Below are 19,509 nucleotides of genomic sequence, written 5' to 3' on the forward strand. Positions count from 1 at the left end.
TGAGCCTTGCCCTCTCTCTAGCAGCGCACCAATTATATCTAGTGGCTGCCTGGTCACATGATCTTCCCCACAGAACTTTGCATATTTGGTCCTCTTCTGCTGCACTGACAGCCATTTAGTGAACCACTGAACCGAATCTTCATCGGTCGGCAACTTGGCTAATTACTTATCAGTGTGTGGATTGTATTGACGCACATATTAAAGGGAAACAAATAAATAAAATGGCTGCTTTAACTCTACAATGGCTTTTCTACATTATAGTTACCCCTCCACTGGCATCATCCATCCTGCCTGACATTTGTTCGCAGACTGTTTGTGATTAATCCACTTCCGAGCAGAGGAATTAGTCACCTTTCTTTAGTGATGGTGCATATTTTTTACATTTTCTTGGCACAGAAATAATATATATTATACATATTGTTCTGATTCCTCATTAAATAGCATCGCAAACCAAACCCTTCTACACTTTTATTTATTTGGCAGTGGTCGGCAACAGACATTTATTGAACGAATATTACCGATCACTATTCCACCTTTGTTAATAAACAGCGTTGTCCACAAGTCACAAACCAAACCTCTCCACACAGTATTAAAACACTAACCTATCCATTGTACATGCATTATAGTCAGTAAGTGGCTGCACACAGCACAGGAACTTTAAAAAAAACTCTGTAAACGTTATAGTTGCGTCAATCACCTGCTCCCTGAGTCATAGTCGAACTAATAACATTTACAGACGCAAGTTTCTTACCCTGGATGATCCCATTAGGTTCTTCTGGTGGCTGCCACACGATTCGCACAGACGTCAGCTTCACCTCAGGAAACACTATCCTGACAGGAGGCCCTGGGACTGAGAAAGAACACAACGCCAGAGATCAGACGGACTGCAGATAAACAGGAGGTCTCCATCACACAGTGACACACCCAGCACTGGTACCAGAGATCAGATGGACTGCAGATAAACAGGAGGTCTCCATCACACACGGACACACCCAGCACTGGTACCAGAGATCAGACTGACTGCAGATAAACAGGAGGTCTCCATCACACGGTGACACACCAAGCACTGGTACCAGAGATCAGACTGACAGCAGATAAACAGGAGGTCTCCATCACACACGGACACACCCAGCACTGGTACCAGAGATCAGACGGACTGCAGATAAACAGGAGGTCTCCATCACACACGGACACACCCAGCACTGGTACCAGAGATCAGACTGACTGCAGATAAACAGGAGATCTCCATCACAAGGTGACACACCCAGCACTGGTACCAGAGATCAGACGGACTGCAGATAAACAGGAAGTCTCCATCACACGGTGACACACCCAGCACTGGTACCAGAGATCAGACTGACTGCAGATAAACAGGAGGTCTCCATCACACACGGACACACCCAGCACTGGTACCAGAGATCAGACTGACTGCAGATAAACAGGAAGTCTCCATCACACGGTGACACACCAAGCACTGGTACCAGAGATCAGACTGACTGCAGATAAACAGGAGATCTCCATCACAAGGTGACACACCCAGCACTGGTACCAGAGATCAGACGGACTGCAGATAAACAGGAGGTCTCCATCACACGGTGACACACCCAGCACTGGTACCAGAGATCAGACTGACTGCAGATAAACAGGAAGTCTCCATCACACGGTGACACACCCAGCACTGGTACCAGAGATCAGACTGACTGCAGATAAACAGGAGGTCTCCATCACACGGTGACACACCCAGCACTGGTACCAGAGATCAGACTGACTGCAGATAAACAGGAAGTCTCCATCACACGGTGACACACCCAGCACTGGTACCAGAGATCAGACTGACTGCAGATAAACAGGAGGTCTCCATCACACACGGACACACCCAGCACTGGTACCAGAGATCAGACTGACTGCAGATAAACAGGAGGTCTCCATCACACGGTGACACACCCAGCACTGGTACCAGAGATCAGACGGACTGCAGATAAACAGGAGGTCTCCATCACACGGTGACACACCCAGCACTGGTACCAGAGATCAGACTGACTGCAGATAAACAGGAGATCTCCATCACAAGGTGACACACTCAGCACTGGTACCAGAGATCAGACGGACTGCAGATAAACAGGAAGTCTCCATCACAAGGTGACACACCCAGCACTGGTACCAGAGATCAGACTGACTGCAGATAAACAGGAGGTCTCCATCACAAGGTGACACACCCAGCACTGGTACCAGAGATCAGACTGACTGCAGATAAACAGGAAGTCTCCATCACAAGGTGACACACCCAGCACTGGTACCAGAGATCAGACGGACTGCAGATAAACAGGAGGTCTCCATCACACACGGACACACCCAGCACTGGTACCAGAGATCAGACTGACTGCAGATAAACAGGAGGTCTCCATCACACGGTGACACACCCAGCACTGGTACCAGAGATCAGACTGACTGCAGATAAACAGGAGGTCTCCATCACACAGTGACACACCCAGCACTGGTACCAGAGATCAGACTGACTGCAGATAAACAGGAAGTCTCCATCACACGGTGACACACCCAGCACTGGTACCAGAGATCAGACTGACTGCAGATAAACAGGAGGTCTCCATCACACGGTGACACACCCAGCACTGGTACCAGAGATCAGACTGACTGCAGATAAACAGGAAGTCTCCATCACACACTGATGCACGGACACACCCAGAACTGGTACCAGAGATCAGACACACTAAAGATAAACAGGAGGTCTCCACCACATGGTGACACACCCAGCACTGCTACCAGAGATCAGATGGACTAAAGATAAACAGGAAGTGTCCATCACAAGGTGACACACCCAGCACTGGTACCAGAGATCAGACTGACTGCAGACAAACAGGAAGTCTCCATCATACACTGACACATCCAGCACTGGTACCAGAGATCAGATGGACTAAAGATAAACAGGAAGTCTCCATCACACGGTGACACACCCAGCACTGGTACCAGAGATCAGACTGACTGCAGATAAACAGGAGGTCTCCATCACAAGGTGACACACCCAGCACTGGTACCAGAGATCAGACTGACTGCAGACAAACAGGAAGCCTCCATCATACACTGACACATCCAGCACTGGTACCAGAACTCATGTTGACCCTTTTTCTGTTCTTTATTTTGCATGCTACTCGCCAAAGGCCCAAGCTCCTGCCATTGACTGAGTCGCTCCTTCTGCCCTACAAAGCAGTAACAAGTGGCTATGATCTGATTTATAAAGCAACATAATATTATAATGCAGGTTGGGAATTGAAGTGTTTTGCAAATGAAAAAGTCTGTGTATCGAGTGATCATTTCAGTCGTACAAGCTATTAAGGCTTAATTTACTTTACATGAAAACTGTTCAAAACCACATCAGTCATTCTTAAAAAAATAAATTATTTCTGCTCTAAGAAGGTTCCATGGTAAAATCACCCAACTCCCTGCCATGTTGTAAACACAAACACAGTGGGTGCTGTGTTAGCAACATAGGATTTCTCACTGATGGGTAAATAGATTGGAATAAAGATGAAGCTGGTTTGATTTGTTTGGTCTGTTCAATACAGGGTGAATCCTGCAACTGGAATTAAAACTCCTGGAAACACTTTAGTTTTTTTTGTGAACAGAATGTTTATTGTCTCTAGCAAAACGAAATCAAATATCCATTCCTCTTCTTCGCCAGATTATTGCAGCAGACTTGTGGCTTTGAAATCAGAGGCAGAAAAAAATAAACTGTTTGGAGTCAGTAATTATATTATCTACTGAGCCTTGTTTAATCACTTTATGAACATCTGCGGTTATTTCATTTGTGTGAGCAGCTTTTGGTCCCAAACAGATTTTCTTGTGATCAATAACAAAGAAAGGTCTAATTCGTTAGAAGGCATTTAATAATAAAAATGTAGAACAGTTAATCATTTAGCTTCTTATATGGCAAAAACATTGCAAGCCACTTTCAAGTTAATTTCATTTGAGGGTGAAACTTTTTAGTGTGCGGGGACCAAGATTCAAGGGGATTTTCATGCATCTCCTATATATATTAGAAAGCTGTCTGTCTGTTCCCTATGCATTTGGACATCTCTTATCGTAACCACATTTTGCATGATGGTTCCTGAGATCAAGGAGCGGGTTTGTGTCTATGTTTGGATACAATTCACAACTTGGTATCTCACATGGGAAACTCTCACATATGACATTAGCAATGACATAATTGATGACATCACATATGACATGATCCCATCACACAACACTCACGCTACCACTTAATCTTGGCCACACTGAAAATGCAATTTGCAACATTAAAAAAAAACAGGAGCGGTCAAAGTTCTTCAAGAGAGCGAGGTCACTGTTTGGGACGAGAGTACAATGTCCCGCGCGCACACAGCGTTAGAGGCTCTCTGTGTTTGGGACGAGAGTGCAATGTCCCGCACACACGCAGCGTTAGAGGCTCTCTGTGTTTGGGACGAGAGTACAATGTCCCGCACACACGCAGCGTTAGAGGCTCTCGGTGTTTGGGATGAGAGTACAATGTCCCGCACACACCCAGCGTTAGAGGCTCTCTGTGTTTGGGACGAGAGTACAATGTCCCGCACACACACAGCGTTAGAGGCTCTCGGTGTTTGGGACGAGAGTGCAATGTCCCGCACACATGCAGCATTAGAGGCTCTCGGTGTTTGGGACGAGAGTGCAATGTCCCGCACACATGCAGCATTAGAGGCTCTCGGTGTTTGGGACGAGTACAATGTCCCGCACACACGCAGCGTTAGAGGCTCTCAGTGTTTGGGACGAGAGTACAATGTCCCGCACACACGCAGCGTTAGAGGCTCTCCTGTGTTTGGGACGAGAGTGCAATGTCCCGCACACACACAGCGTTAGAGGCTCTCGGTGTTTGGGACGAGTACAATGTCCCGCACACACGCAGCGTTAGAGGGTCTCTGTGTTTGGGATGAGAGTACAATGTCCCGCACACACGCAGCGTTAGAGGCTCTCGGTGTTTGGGACGAGAAACAATGTCCCGCACACACGCAGCGTTAGAGGCTCTCGGTGTTTGGGACGAGAGTACAATGTCCCGCACACACGCAGCGTTAGAGGCTCTCGGTGTTTGGGATGAGAGTACAATGTCCCGCACACACGCAGCGTTAGAGGCTCTCAGTGTTTGGGACGAGAGTACAATGTCCCGCACACACGCAGCGTTAGAGGCTCTCTGTGTTTGGGACGAGAGTACAATGTCCCGCACACACGCAGCGTTAGAGGCTCTCTGTGTTTGGGACGAGAGTACAATGTCCCGCACACACGCAGCGTTAGAGGCTCTCTGTGTTTGGGACGAGAGTACAATGACCTGCACACACGCAGCGTTAGAGGCTCTCTGTGTTTGGGACGAGAGTACAATGTCCCGCACACACACGCAGCGTTAGAGGCTCTCTGTGTTTGGGACGAGAGTACAATGTCCCGCACACACGCAGCGTTAGAGGCTCTCTGTGTTTGGGACGAGAGTACAATGTCCCGCACACACGCAGCGTTAGAGGCTCTCTGTGTTTGGGACGAGAGTACAATGACCCGCACACACGCAGCGTTAGAGGCTCTCTGTGTTTGGGACGAGAGTACAATGTCCCGCACACACGCAGCGTTAGAGGCTCTCGGTGTTTGGGACGAGAGTACAATGTCCCGCACACACGCAGCGTTAGAGGCTCTCTGTGTTTGGGACGAGAGTACAATGTCCCGCACACACGCAGCGTTAGAGGCTCTCTGTGTTTGGGACGAGAGTACAATGTCCCGCACACACGCAGCGTTAGAGGGTCTCTGTGTTTGGGGCGGGAGTACAATGTCCCGCACACACGCAGCGTTAGAGGGTCTCGGTGTTTGGGACGAGAGTACAATGTCCCGCACACACGCAGCGTTAGAGGCTCTCTGTGTTTGGGACGAGAGTACAATGTCCCGCACACACGCAGCGTTAGAGGCTCTCTGTGTTTGGGATGAGTACAATGTCCCGCACACACGCAGCGTTAGAGGCTCTCTGTGTTTGGGACGAGAGTACAATGTCCCGCACACACGCAGCGTTAGAGGGTCTCTGTGTTTGGGGCGGGAGTACAATGTCCCGCACACACGCAGCGTTAGAGGGTCTCGGTGTTTGGGACGAGAGTACAATGTCCCGCACACACGCAGCGTTAGAGGCTCTCTGTGTTTGGGACGAGAGTACAATGTCCCGCACACACGCAGCGTTAGAGGTTCTCTGTGTTTGGGGCGAGAGTACAATGTCCCGCACACACACAGAGTTAGAGGCTCTCTGTGTTTGGGACGAGAGTGCAATGTCCCGCACACACGCAGCGTTAGAGGCTCTCTGTGTTTGGGACGAGAGTGCAATGTCCCGCACACACGCAGCGTTAGAGGTTCTCTGTGTTTGGGGCGAGAGTACAATGTCCCGCACACACACAGAGTTAGAGGCTCTCTGTGTTTGGGACGAGAGTGCAATGTCCCGCACACACGCAGCGTTAGAGGCTCTCTGTGTTTGGGACGAGAGTACAATGTCCCGCACACACGCAGCGTTAGAGGCTCTCTGTGTTTGGGACGAGAGTACAATGTCCCGCATACACGCAGCGTTAGAGGCTCTCTGTGTTTGGGATGAGTACAATGTCCCGCACACACGCAGCGTTAGAGGCTCTCAGTGTTTGGGATGAGTACAATGTCCCGCACACACACAGAGTTAGAGGCTCTCTGTGTTTGGGACGAGAGTACAATGTCCCGCACACACGCAGCATTAGAGGATCTCGGTGTTTGGGACGAGAGTACAATGTCCCGCACACACGCAGCGTTAGAGGCTCTCGGTGTTTGGGACGAGAGTACAATGTCCCGCACACACGCAGCGTTAGAGGATCTCGGTGTTTGGGACGAGAGTACAATGTCCCGCACACACGCAGCGTTAGAGGCTCTCTGTGTTTGGGACGAGAGTACAATGTCCCGCACACACACAGCGTTAGAGGCTCTCGGTGTTTGGGATGAGAGTACAATGTCCCGCACACACGCAGCGTTAGAGGCTCTCGGTGTTTGGGACGAGAGTACAATGTCCCGCACACACGCAGCGTTAGAGGCTCTCGGTGTTTGGGACGAGAGTACAATGTCCCGCACACACGCAGCGTTAGAGGGTCTCTGTGTTTGGGGCGGGAGTACAATGTCCCGCACACACGCAGCGTTAGAGGGTCTCGGTGTTTGGGACGAGAGTACAATGTCCCGCACACACGCAGCGTTAGAGGCTCTCTGTGTTTGGGACGAGAGTACAATGTCCCGCACACACGCAGCGTTAGAGGTTCTCTGTGTTTGGGGCGAGAGAACAATGTCCCGCACACACACAGAGTTAGAGGCTCTCTGTGTTTGGGACGAGAGTGCAATGTCCCGCACACACGCAGCGTTAGAGGCTCTCTGTGTTTGGGACGAGAGTGCAATGTCCCGCACACACGCAGCGTTAGAGGTTCTCTGTGTTTGGGGCGAGAGTACAATGTCCCGCACACACACAGAGTTAGAGGCTCTCTGTGTTTGGGACGAGAGTGCAATGTCCCGCACACACGCAGCGTTAGAGGCTCTCTGTGTTTGGGACGAGAGTACAATGTCCCGCACACACGCAGCGTTAGAGGCTCTCTGTGTTTGGGACGAGAGTACAATGTCCCGCATACACGCAGCGTTAGAGGCTCTCTGTGTTTGGGATGAGTACAATGTCCCGCACACACGCAGCGTTAGAGGCTCTCAGTGTTTGGGATGAGTACAATGTCCCGCACACACACAGAGTTAGAGGCTCTCTGTGTTTGGGACGAGAGTACAATGTCCCGCACACACGCAGCATTAGAGGATCTCGGTGTTTGGGACGAGAGTACAATGTCCCGCACACACACAGCGTTAGAGGCTCTCGGTGTTTGGGACGAGAGTACAATGTCCCGCACACACGCAGCGTTAGAGGTTCTCTGTGTTTGGGGCGAGAGTACAATGTCCCGCACACACACAGAGTTAGAGGCTCTCTGTGTTTGGGACGAGAGTACAATGTCCCGCACACACACAGCGTTAGAGGCTCTCGGTGTTTGGGACGAGAGTACAATGTCCCGCACACACGCAGCGTTAGAGGCTCTCTGTGTTTGGGACGAGAGTACAATGTCCCGCACACACACAGCGTTAGAGGCTCTCTGTGTTTGGGACGAGAGTACAATGTCCCGCACACACGCAGCGTTAGAGGGTCTCTGTGTTTGGGGCGGGAGTACAATGTCCCGCACACACGCAGCGTTAGAGGGTCTCGGTGTTTGGGACGAGAGTACAATGTCCCGCACACACGCAGCGTTAGAGGCTCTCTGTGTTTGGGACGAGAGTACAATGTCCCGCACACACGCAGCGTTAGAGGCTCTCTGTGTTTGGGATGAGTACAATGTCCCGCACACACGCAGCGTTAGAGGCTCTCTGTGTTTGGGACGAGAGTACAATGTCCCGCACACACGCAGCGTTAGAGGGTCTCTGTGTTTGGGGCGGGAGTACAATGTCCCGCACACACGCAGCGTTAGAGGGTCTCGGTGTTTGGGACGAGAGTACAATGTCCCGCACACACGCAGCGTTAGAGGCTCTCTGTGTTTGGGACGAGAGTACAATGTCCCGCACACACGCAGCGTTAGAGGTTCTCTGTGTTTGGGGCGAGAGTACAATGTCCCGCACACACACAGAGTTAGAGGCTCTCTGTGTTTGGGACGAGAGTGCAATGTCCCGCACACACGCAGCGTTAGAGGCTCTCTGTGTTTGGGACGAGAGTGCAATGTCCCGCACACACGCAGCGTTAGAGGTTCTCTGTGTTTGGGGCGAGAGTACAATGTCCCGCACACACACAGAGTTAGAGGCTCTCTGTGTTTGGGACGAGAGTGCAATGTCCCGCACACACGCAGCGTTAGAGGCTCTCTGTGTTTGGGACGAGAGTACAATGTCCCGCACACACGCAGCGTTAGAGGCTCTCTGTGTTTGGGACGAGAGTACAATGTCCCGCATACACGCAGCGTTAGAGGCTCTCTGTGTTTGGGATGAGTACAATGTCCCGCACACACGCAGCGTTAGAGGCTCTCAGTGTTTGGGATGAGTACAATGTCCCGCACACACACAGAGTTAGAGGCTCTCTGTGTTTGGGACGAGAGTACAATGTCCCGCACACACGCAGCATTAGAGGATCTCGGTGTTTGGGACGAGAGTACAATGTCCCGCACACACACAGCGTTAGAGGCTCTCGGTGTTTGGGACGAGAGTACAATGTCCCGCACACACGCAGCGTTAGAGGATCTCGGTGTTTGGGACGAGAGTACAATGTCCCGCACACACGCAGCGTTAGAGGCTCTCTGTGTTTGGGACGAGAGTACAATGTCCCGCACACACACAGCGTTAGAGGCTCTCGGTGTTTGGGATGAGAGTACAATGTCCCGCACACACACAGCGTTAGAGGCTCTCGGTGTTTGGGACGAGAGTACAATGTCCCGCACACACGCAGCGTTAGAGGCTCTCGGTGTTTGGGACGAGAGTACAATGTCCCGCACACACGCAGCGTTAGAGGGTCTCTGTGTTTGGGGCGGGAGTACAATGTCCCGCACACACGCAGCGTTAGAGGGTCTCGGTGTTTGGGACGAGAGTACAATGTCCCGCACACACGCAGCGTTAGAGGCTCTCTGTGTTTGGGACGAGAGTACAATGTCCCGCACACACGCAGCGTTAGAGGTTCTCTGTGTTTGGGGCGAGAGTACAATGTCCCGCACACACACAGAGTTAGAGGCTCTCTGTGTTTGGGACGAGAGTGCAATGTCCCGCACACACGCAGCGTTAGAGGCTCTCTGTGTTTGGGACGAGAGTGCAATGTCCCGCACACACGCAGCGTTAGAGGTTCTCTGTGTTTGGGGCGAGAGTACAATGTCCCGCACACACACAGAGTTAGAGGCTCTCTGTGTTTGGGACGAGAGTGCAATGTCCCGCACACACGCAGCGTTAGAGGCTCTCTGTGTTTGGGACGAGAGTACAATGTCCCGCACACACGCAGCGTTAGAGGCTCTCTGTGTTTGGGACGAGAGTACAATGTCCCGCATACACGCAGCGTTAGAGGCTCTCTGTGTTTGGGATGAGTACAATGTCCCGCACACACGCAGCGTTAGAGGCTCTCAGTGTTTGGGATGAGTACAATGTCCCGCACACACACAGAGTTAGAGGCTCTCTGTGTTTGGGACGAGAGTACAATGTCCCGCACACACGCAGCATTAGAGGATCTCGGTGTTTGGGACGAGAGTACAATGTCCCGCACACACACAGCGTTAGAGGCTCTCGGTGTTTGGGACGAGAGTACAATGTCCCGCATACACGCAGCGTTAGAGGCTCTCTGTGTTTGGGATGAGTACAATGTCCCGCACACACGCAGCGTTAGAGGCTCTCAGTGTTTGGGATGAGTACAATGTCCCGCACACACACAGAGTTAGAGGCTCTCTGTGTTTGGGACGAGAGTACAATGTCCCGCACACACGCAGCATTAGAGGATCTCGGTGTTTGGGACGAGAGTACAATGTCCCGCACACACACAGCGTTAGAGGCTCTCGGTGTTTGGGACGAGAGTACAATGTCCCGCACACACGCAGCGTTAGAGGCTCTCTGTGTTTGGGACGAGAGTACAATGTCCCGCACACACACAGCGTTAGAGGCTCTCGGTGTTTGGGATGAGAGTACAATGTCCCGCACACACACAGCGTTAGAGGCTCTCGGTGTTTGGGACGAGAGTACAATGTCCCGCACACACGCAGCGTTAGAGGCTCTCGGTGTTTGGGACGAGAGTACAATGTCCCGCACACACGCAGCGTTAGAGGGTCTCTGTGTTTGGGGCGGGAGTACAATGTCCCGCACACACGCAGCGTTAGAGGGTCTCGGTGTTTGGGACGAGAGTACAATGTCCCGCACACACGCAGCGTTAGAGGCTCTCTGTGTTTGGGACGAGAGTACAATGTCCCGCACACACGCAGCGTTAGAGGTTCTCTGTGTTTGGGGCGAGAGTACAATGTCCCGCACACACACAGAGTTAGAGGCTCTCTGTGTTTGGGACGAGAGTGCAATGTCCCGCACACACGCAGCGTTAGAGGCTCTCTGTGTTTGGGACGAGAGTGCAATGTCCCGCACACACGCAGCGTTAGAGGTTCTCTGTGTTTGGGGCGAGAGTACAATGTCCCGCACACACACAGAGTTAGAGGCTCTCTGTGTTTGGGACGAGAGTGCAATGTCCCGCACACACGCAGCGTTAGAGGCTCTCTGTGTTTGGGACGAGAGTACAATGTCCCGCACACACGCAGCGTTAGAGGCTCTCTGTGTTTGGGACGAGAGTACAATGTCCCGCATACACGCAGCGTTAGAGGCTCTCTGTGTTTGGGATGAGTACAATGTCCCGCACACACGCAGCGTTAGAGGCTCTCAGTGTTTGGGATGAGTACAATGTCCCGCACACACACAGAGTTAGAGGCTCTCTGTGTTTGGGACGAGAGTACAATGTCCCGCACACACGCAGCATTAGAGGATCTCGGTGTTTGGGACGAGAGTACAATGTCCCGCACACACACAGCGTTAGAGGCTCTCGGTGTTTGGGACGAGAGTACAATGTCCCGCACACACGCAGCGTTAGAGGATCTCGGTGTTTGGGACGAGAGTACAATGTCCCGCACACACACAGAGTTAGAGGCTCTCTGTGTTTGGGACGAGAGTACAATGTCCTGCACACACGCAGCATTAGAGGATCTCGGTGTTTGGGACGAGAGTACAATGTCCCGCACACACACAGCGTTAGAGGCTCTCGGTGTTTGGGACGAGAGTACAATGTCCCGCACACACGCAGCGTTAGAGGATCTCGGTGTTTGGGACGAGAGTACAATGTCCCGCACACACGCAGCGTTAGAGGCTCTCTGTGTTTGGGACGAGAGTACAATGTCCCGCACACACACAGCGTTAGAGGCTCTCGGTGTTTGGGATGAGAGTACAATGTCCCGCACACACACAGCGTTAGAGGCTCTCGTTGTTTGGGACGAGAGTACAATGTCCCGCACACACGCAGCGTTAGAGGCTCTCGGTGTTTGGGACGAGAGTACAATGTCCCGCACACACGCAGTGTTAGAGGCTCTCTGTGTTTGGGACGAGAGTACAATGTCCCGCACACACGCAGCGTTAGAGGCTCTCTGTGTTTGGGACGAGTACAATGTCCCGCACACATGCAGCGTTAGAGGCTCTCTGTGTTTGGGACGAGAGTACAATGTCCTGCACACACGCAGCGTTAGAGGCTCTCTGTGTTTGGGACGAGTACAATGTCCCGCACACACGCAGCGTTAGAGGCTCTCGGTGTTTGGGACGAGAGTACAATGTCCCGCACACATGCAGCGTTAGAGGATCTCGGTGTTTGGGACGAGAGTACAATGTCCCGCACACACGCAGCGTTAGAGGATCTCGGTGTTTGGGACGAGAGTACAATGTCCCGCACACACGCAGCGTTAGAGGCTCTCGGAGTTTGGGACGAGAGTACTATGTCCCGCACACACGCAGCGTTAGAGGCTCTCTGTGTTTGAGACGAGAGTACAATGTCCCGCACACACGCAGCGTTAGAGGCTCTCGGTGTTTGGGATGAGAGTACAATGTCCCGCACACACACAGCGTTAGAGGCTCTCTGTGTTTGGGACGAGAGCACAATGTCCCACACACACACGCAGCGTTAGAGGCTCTCTGTGTTTGGGATGAGAGTACAATGTCCCGCACACATGCAGCGTTAGGGGCTCTCTGTGTTTGGGATGAGAGTACAATGTCCCGCACACACGCAGCGTTAGAGGCTCTCTGTGTTTGGGATGAGAGTACAATGTCCCGCACACACGCAGCGTTAGAGGCTCTCTGTATTTGGGACGAGAGTACAATGTCCCGCACACACGCTGCGTTAGAGGCTCTCTGTGTTTGGGATGAGAGTACAATGTCCCGCACACACGCAGCGTTAGAGGCTCTCAGTGTTTGGGATGAGAGTACAATGTCCCACACACACACAGCGTTAGAGGCTCTCTGTATTTGGTACGAGAGTACAATGTCCCGCACACACGCAGCGTTAGAGGCTCTCTGTGTTTGGGACGAGAGTACAATGTCCCGCACACATGCAGCATTAGAGGCTCTCTGTGTTTGGGACGAGAGTACAATGTCCCGCACACACACAGCGTTAGAGGCTCTCTGTGTTTGGGACGAGAGTACAATGTCCCGCACACACGCAGCGTTAGAGGCTCTCTGTGTTTGGGACGAGAGTACAATGTCCCGCACACACGCAGCGTTAGAGGCTCTCTGTGTTTGGGACGAGAGTACAATGTCCCGCACACACGCAGCGTTAGAGGCTCTCTGTGTTTGGGACGAGAGTACAATGTCCCGCACACACGCAGCGTTAGAGGCTCTCGATGTTTGGGACGAGAGTACAATGTCCCGCACACACACAGCGTTAGAGGCTCTCAGTGTTTGGGATGAGAGTACAATGTCCCGCACACACGCAGCGTTAGAGGCTCTCTGTGTTTGGGACGAGAGTACAATGTCCCGCACACACGCAGCGTTAGAGGCTCTCGGTGTTTGGGACGAGAGTGCAATGTCCCGCACACACGCAGCGTTAGAGGCTCTCTGTGTTTGGGACGAGAGTACAATGTCCCGCACACACGCAGCGTTAGAGGCTCTCTGTGTTTGGGACGAGAGTACAATGTCCCGCATACACGCAGCGTTAGAGGCTCTCTGTGTTTGGGATGAGTACAATGTCCCGCACACACGCAGCGTTAGAGGCTCTCAGTGTTTGGGATGAGTACAATGTCCCGCACACACACAGAGTTAGAGGCTCTCTGTGTTTGGGACGAGAGTACAATGTCCCGCACACACGCAGCATTAGAGGATCTCGGTGTTTGGGACGAGAGTACAATGTCCCGCACACACACAGCGTTAGAGGCTCTCGGTGTTTGGGACGAGAGTACAATGTCCCGCACACACGCAGCGTTAGAGGATCTCGGTGTTTGGGACGAGAGTACAATGTCCCGCACACACGCAGCGTTAGAGGCTCTCTGTGTTTGGGACGAGAGTACAATGTCCCGCACACACACAGCGTTAGAGGCTCTCGGTGTTTGGGATGAGAGTACAATGTCCCGCACACACACAGCGTTAGAGGCTCTCGGTGTTTGGGATGAGAGTACAATGTCCCGCACACACGCAGCGTTAGAGGCTCTCTGTGTTTGGGACGAGAGTACAATGTCCCGCACACACGCAGCGTTAGAGGCTCTCTGTGTTTGGGACGAGTACAATGTCCCGCACACACGCAGCGTTAGAGGCTCTCTGTGTTTGGGACGAGAGTACAATGTCCTGCACACACGCAGCGTTAGAGGCTCTCTGTGTTTGGGACGAGTACAATGTCCCGCACACACGCAGCGTTAGAGGCTCTCGGTGTTTGGGACGAGAGTACAATGTCCCGCACACATGCAGCGTTAGAGGATCTCGGTGTTTGGGACGAGAGTACAATGTCCCGCACACACGCAGCGTTAGAGGCTCTCGGTGTTTGGGACGAGAGTACAATGTCCCGCACACACGCAGCGTTAGAGGCTCTCTGTGTTTGGGATGAGTACATTGTCCCGCACACACGCAGCGTTAGAGGCTCTCTGTGTTTGAGACGAGAGTACAATGTCCCGCACACACGCAGCGTTAGAGGCTCTCGGTGTTTGGGATGAGAGTACAATGTCCCGCACACACACAGCGTTAGAGGCTCTCTGTGTTTGGGACGAGAGCACAATGTCCCACACACACACGCAGCGTTAGAGGCTCTCTGTGTTTGGGATGAGAGTACAATGTCCCGCACACATGCAGCGTTAGGGGCTCTCTGTGTTTGGGATGAGAGTACAATGTCCCGCACACACGCAGCGTTAGAGGCTCTCTGTGTTTGGGATGAGAGTACAATGTCCCGCACACACGCAGCGTTAGAGGCTCTCTGTATTTGGGACGAGAGTACAATGTCCCGCACACACGCTGCGTTAGAGGCTCTCTGTGTTTGGGATGAGAGTACAATGTCCCGCACACACGCAGCGTTAGAGGCTCTCAGTGTTTGGGATGAGAGTACAATGTCCCACACACACACAGCGTTAGAGGCTCTCTGTATTTGGTACGAGAGTACAATGTCCCGCACACACGCAGCGTTAGAGGCTCTCTGTGTTTGGGACGAGAGTACAATGTCCCGCACACATGCAGCATTAGAGGCTCTCTGTGTTTGGGACGAGAGTACAATGTCCCGCACACACACAGCGTTAGAGGCTCTCTGTGTTTGGGACGAGAGTACAATGTCCCGCACACACGCAGCGTTAGAGGCTCTCTGTGTTTGGGACGAGAGTACAATGTCCCGCACACACGCAGCGTTAGAGGCTCTCTGTGTTTGGGACGAGAGTACAATGTCCCGCACACACGCAGCGTTAGAGGCTCTCTGTGTTTGGGACGAGAGTACAATGTCCCGCACACACGCAGCGTTAGAGGCTCTCGATGTTTGGGACGAGAGTACAATGTCCCGCACACACACAGCGTTAGAGGCTCTCAGTGTTTGGGATGAGAGTACAATGTCCCGCACACACGCAGCGTTAGAGGCTCTCTGTGTTTGGGACGAGAGTACAATGTCCCGCACACACGCAGCGTTAGAGGCTCTCTGTGTTTGGGACGAGAGTACAATGTCCCGCACACACGCAGCGTTAGAGGCTCTCGGTGTTTGGGACGAGAGTACAATGTCCCGCACACACACAGCGTTAGAGGCTCTCAGTGTTTGGGACGAGAGTACAATGTCCCGCACACACGCAGCGTTAGAGGCTCTCTGTGTTTGGGACGAGAGTACAATGTCCCGCACACACGCAGCGTTAGAGGCTCTCTGTGTCTGGGACGAGAGTACAATGTCCCGCACACACACAGCGTTAGTGGCTCTCAGTGTTTGGGACGAGAGTACAATGTCCCGCACACACACAGCGTTAGAGGCGCTCTGTGTTTGGGACGAGAGTACAATGTCCCGCACACACGCAGCGTTAGAGGGTCTCTGTGTTTGGGACGAGAGTACAATGTCCCGCACACACGCAGCGTTAGAGGCTCTCAGTGTTTGGGACGAGAGTACAATGTCCCGCACACACGCAGCGTTAGAGGCTCTGTGTTTGGGACGAGAGTACAATGTCCCGCACACACGCAGCGTTAGAGGCTCTCGGTGTTTGGGATGAGAGTACAATGTCCCGCACACACGCAGCGTTAGAGGCTCTCGGTGTTTGGGACTAGAGTACAATGTCCCGCACACACGCAGCGTTAGAGGCTCTCTGTGTTTGGGACGAGAGTACAATGTCCCGCACACACGCAGCGTTAGAGGCTCTCTGTGTTTGGGACGAGTACAATGTCCCGCACACACTCAGCGTTAGAGGCTCTCTGTGTTTGGGACGAGAGTACAATGTCCCGCACACACACAGCGTTAGAGGCTCTCGATGTTTGGGACGAGAGTACAATGTCCCGCACACACGCAGTGTTAGAGGCTCTCTGTGTTTGGGACGAGAGTACAATGTCCTGCACACACGCAGCGTTAGAGGCTCTCTGTGTTTGGGACGAGAGTACAATGTCCCGCACACACACAGCGTTAGAGGCTCTCTGTGTTTGGGACGAGTACAATATCCCACACACACGCAGCGTTAGAGGCTCTCTATGTTTGGGACGAGAGTACAATGTCCTGCACACACGCAGCATTAGAGGTTCTCGGTGTTTGGGACGAGAGTACAATGTCCCGCACACACGCAGCGTTAGAGGCTCTCGGTGTTTGGGACGAGAGTACAATGTCCCGCACACACGCAGCGTTAGAGGCTCTCTGTGTTTGGGACGAGAGTACAATGACCCGCACACACGCAGCGTTAGAGGCTCTCTGTGTTTGGGATGAGAGTACAATGTCCCGCACACACACAGCGTTAGAGGCTCTCTGTGTTTGGGATGAGAGTACAATGTCCCGCACACACGCAGCGTTAGAGGCTCTCTGTGTTTGGGACGAGAGTACAATGTCCCGCACACACGCAGCGTTAGAGGCTCTCGGTGTTTGGGACGAGTACAATGTCCCGCACACACACGCAGCGTTAGAGGCTCTCGGTGTTTGGGATGAGAGTGCAATGTCCCGCACTCACGCAGCGTTAGAGGCTCTCAGTGTTTGGGACGAGAGTACAATGTCCCGCACACACGCAGCGTTAGAGGCTCTCTGTGTTTGGGATGAGAGTACAATGTCCCGCACACACGCAGCGTTAGAGGCTCTCTGTGTTTGGGATGAGAGTACAATGTCCCGCACACACGCAGCATTAGAGGCTCTCTGTGTTTGGGACGAGAGTACAATGTCCCGCACACACGCAGCGTTAGAAGCTCTCTGTGTTTGGGACGAGTACAATGTCCCGCACACACGCAGCGTTAGAGGCTCTCTGTGTTTGGGATGAGAGTACAATGTCCCGCACACACGCAGCGTTAGAGGCTCTCTGTGTTTGGGACGAGAGTACAATGTCCCGCACACACGCAGCGTTAGAGACTCTCTGTGTTTGGGACGAGAGTACAATGTCCCGCACACACGCAGCGTTAGAGGCTCTCTGTGTTTGGGACGAGAGTACAATGTCCCGCACACACGCAGCGTTAGAGGCTCTCTGTGTTTGGGACGAGAGTACAATGTCCCGCACACACGCAGCGTTAGAGGCTCTCTGTGTTTGGGACGAGAGTACAATGTCCCGCACACACGCAGCGTTAGAGGCTCTCTGTGTTTGGGACGAGAGTACAATGTCCCGCACACACGCAGCGTTAGAGGCTCTCGGTGTTTGGGACGAGAATACAATGTCCCGCACACACACAGCATTAGAGGCTCTCGGTGTTTGGGACGAGAGTACAATGTCCCGCACACACGCAGCTTTAGAGGCTCTCTGTGTTTGGGACGAGAGTACAATGTCCCGCACACACGCAGCGTTAGAGGCTCTCTGTGTTTGGGATGAGAGTACAATGTCCCGCACACACGCAGCATTAGAGGCTCTCGGTGTTTGGGACGAGAGTACAATGTCCCGCACACACGCAGCGTTAGAGGCTCTCTGTGTTTGGGACGAGAGTACAATGTCCCGCACACACGCAGCGTTAGAGGCTCTCTGTGTTTGGGACGAGAGTACAATGTCCCGCACACACGCAGCGTTAGAGGCTCTCGTGTTTGGGACGAGAGTACAATGTCCCGCACACACGCAGCTTTAGAGGCTCTCTGTGTTTGGGACGAGAGTACAATGTCCCGCACACACGCAGCGTTAGAGGCTCTCTGTGTTTGGGACGAGAGTACAATGTCCCGCACACACGCAGCGTTAGAGGCTCTCTGTGTTTGGGATGAGAGTACAATGTCCCGCACACACGCAGCGTTAGAGGCTCTCTGTGTTTGGGACGAGAGTACAATGTCCCGCACACACGCAGCGTTAGAGGCTCTCTGTGTTTGGGACGAGTACAATGTCCCGCACACACGCAGCGTTAGAGGGTCTCTGTGTTTGGGATGAGTACAATGTCCCGCACACACACAGCGTTAGAGGCTCTCGGTGTTTGGGATGAGAGTAGAATGTCCCGCACACACGCAGCGTTAGAGGCTCTCGGTGTTTGGGATGAGAGTACAATGTCCCGCACACACGCAGCGTTAGAGGCTCTCAGTGTTTGGGACGAGAGTACAATGTCCCGCACACACGCAGCGTTAGAGGCTCTGTGTTTGGGACGAGAGTACAATGTCCCGCACACACGCAGCGTTAGAGGCTCTCGGTGTTTGGGATGAGAGTACAATGTCCCGCACACACGCAGCGTTAGAGGCTCTCGGTGTTTGGGACTAGAGTACAATGTCCCGCACACACGCAGCGTTAGAGGCTCTCTGTGTTTGGGACGAGAGTACAATGTCCCGCACACACGCAGCGTTAGAGGCTCTCTGTGTTTGGGACGAGTACAATGTCCCGCACACACTCAGCGTTAGAGGCTCTCTGTGTTTGGGACGAGAGTACAATGCCCCACACACACGCAGCGTTAGAGGCTCTCTGTGTTTGGGACGAGAGTACAATGTCCCGCACACACACAGCGTTAGAGGCTCTCGATGTTTGGGACGAGAGTACAATGTCCCGCACACACGCAGTGTTAGAGGCTCTCTGTGTTTGGGACGAGAGTACAATGTCCTGCACACACGCAGCGTTAGAGGCTCTCTGTGTTTGGGACGAGAGTACAATGTCCCGCACACACACAGCGTTAGAGGCTCTCTGTGTTTGGGACGAGTACAATATCCCACACACACGCAGCGTTAGAGGCTCTCTATGTTTGGGACGAGAGTACAATGTCCTGCACACACGCAGCATTAGAGGTTCTCGGTGTTTGGGACGAGAGTACAATGTCCCGCACACACGCAGCATTAGAGGCTCTCTGTGTTTGGGACGAGAGTACAATGTCCCGCACACACGC

At 52.8% G+C, this 19,509-nt stretch overlaps 1 protein-coding gene across 2 annotated transcripts in view; it reads right to left on the reverse strand.

The window, feature by feature from the left end:
- The window catches only part of SDK1 (sidekick cell adhesion molecule 1), a 489,999-nt gene that overhangs the window by 106,829 nt on the left and 363,661 nt on the right, over nucleotides 1-19,509 (reverse strand). For both annotated transcript variants that reach the window (XM_075565975.1, XM_075565976.1), the window contains exon 28: nucleotides 752-850. In XM_075565975.1, the coding sequence (XP_075422090.1) occupies nucleotides 752-850 (99 nt within the window). The remainder of the gene's footprint in view (nucleotides 1-751; nucleotides 851-19,509) is intronic.

This window comes from Ascaphus truei, chromosome 11 (genome assembly GCF_040206685.1).
Source record: "Ascaphus truei isolate aAscTru1 chromosome 11, aAscTru1.hap1, whole genome shotgun sequence".
In the NCBI taxonomy this organism is placed as follows: domain Eukaryota; kingdom Metazoa; phylum Chordata; class Amphibia; order Anura; family Ascaphidae; genus Ascaphus; species Ascaphus truei.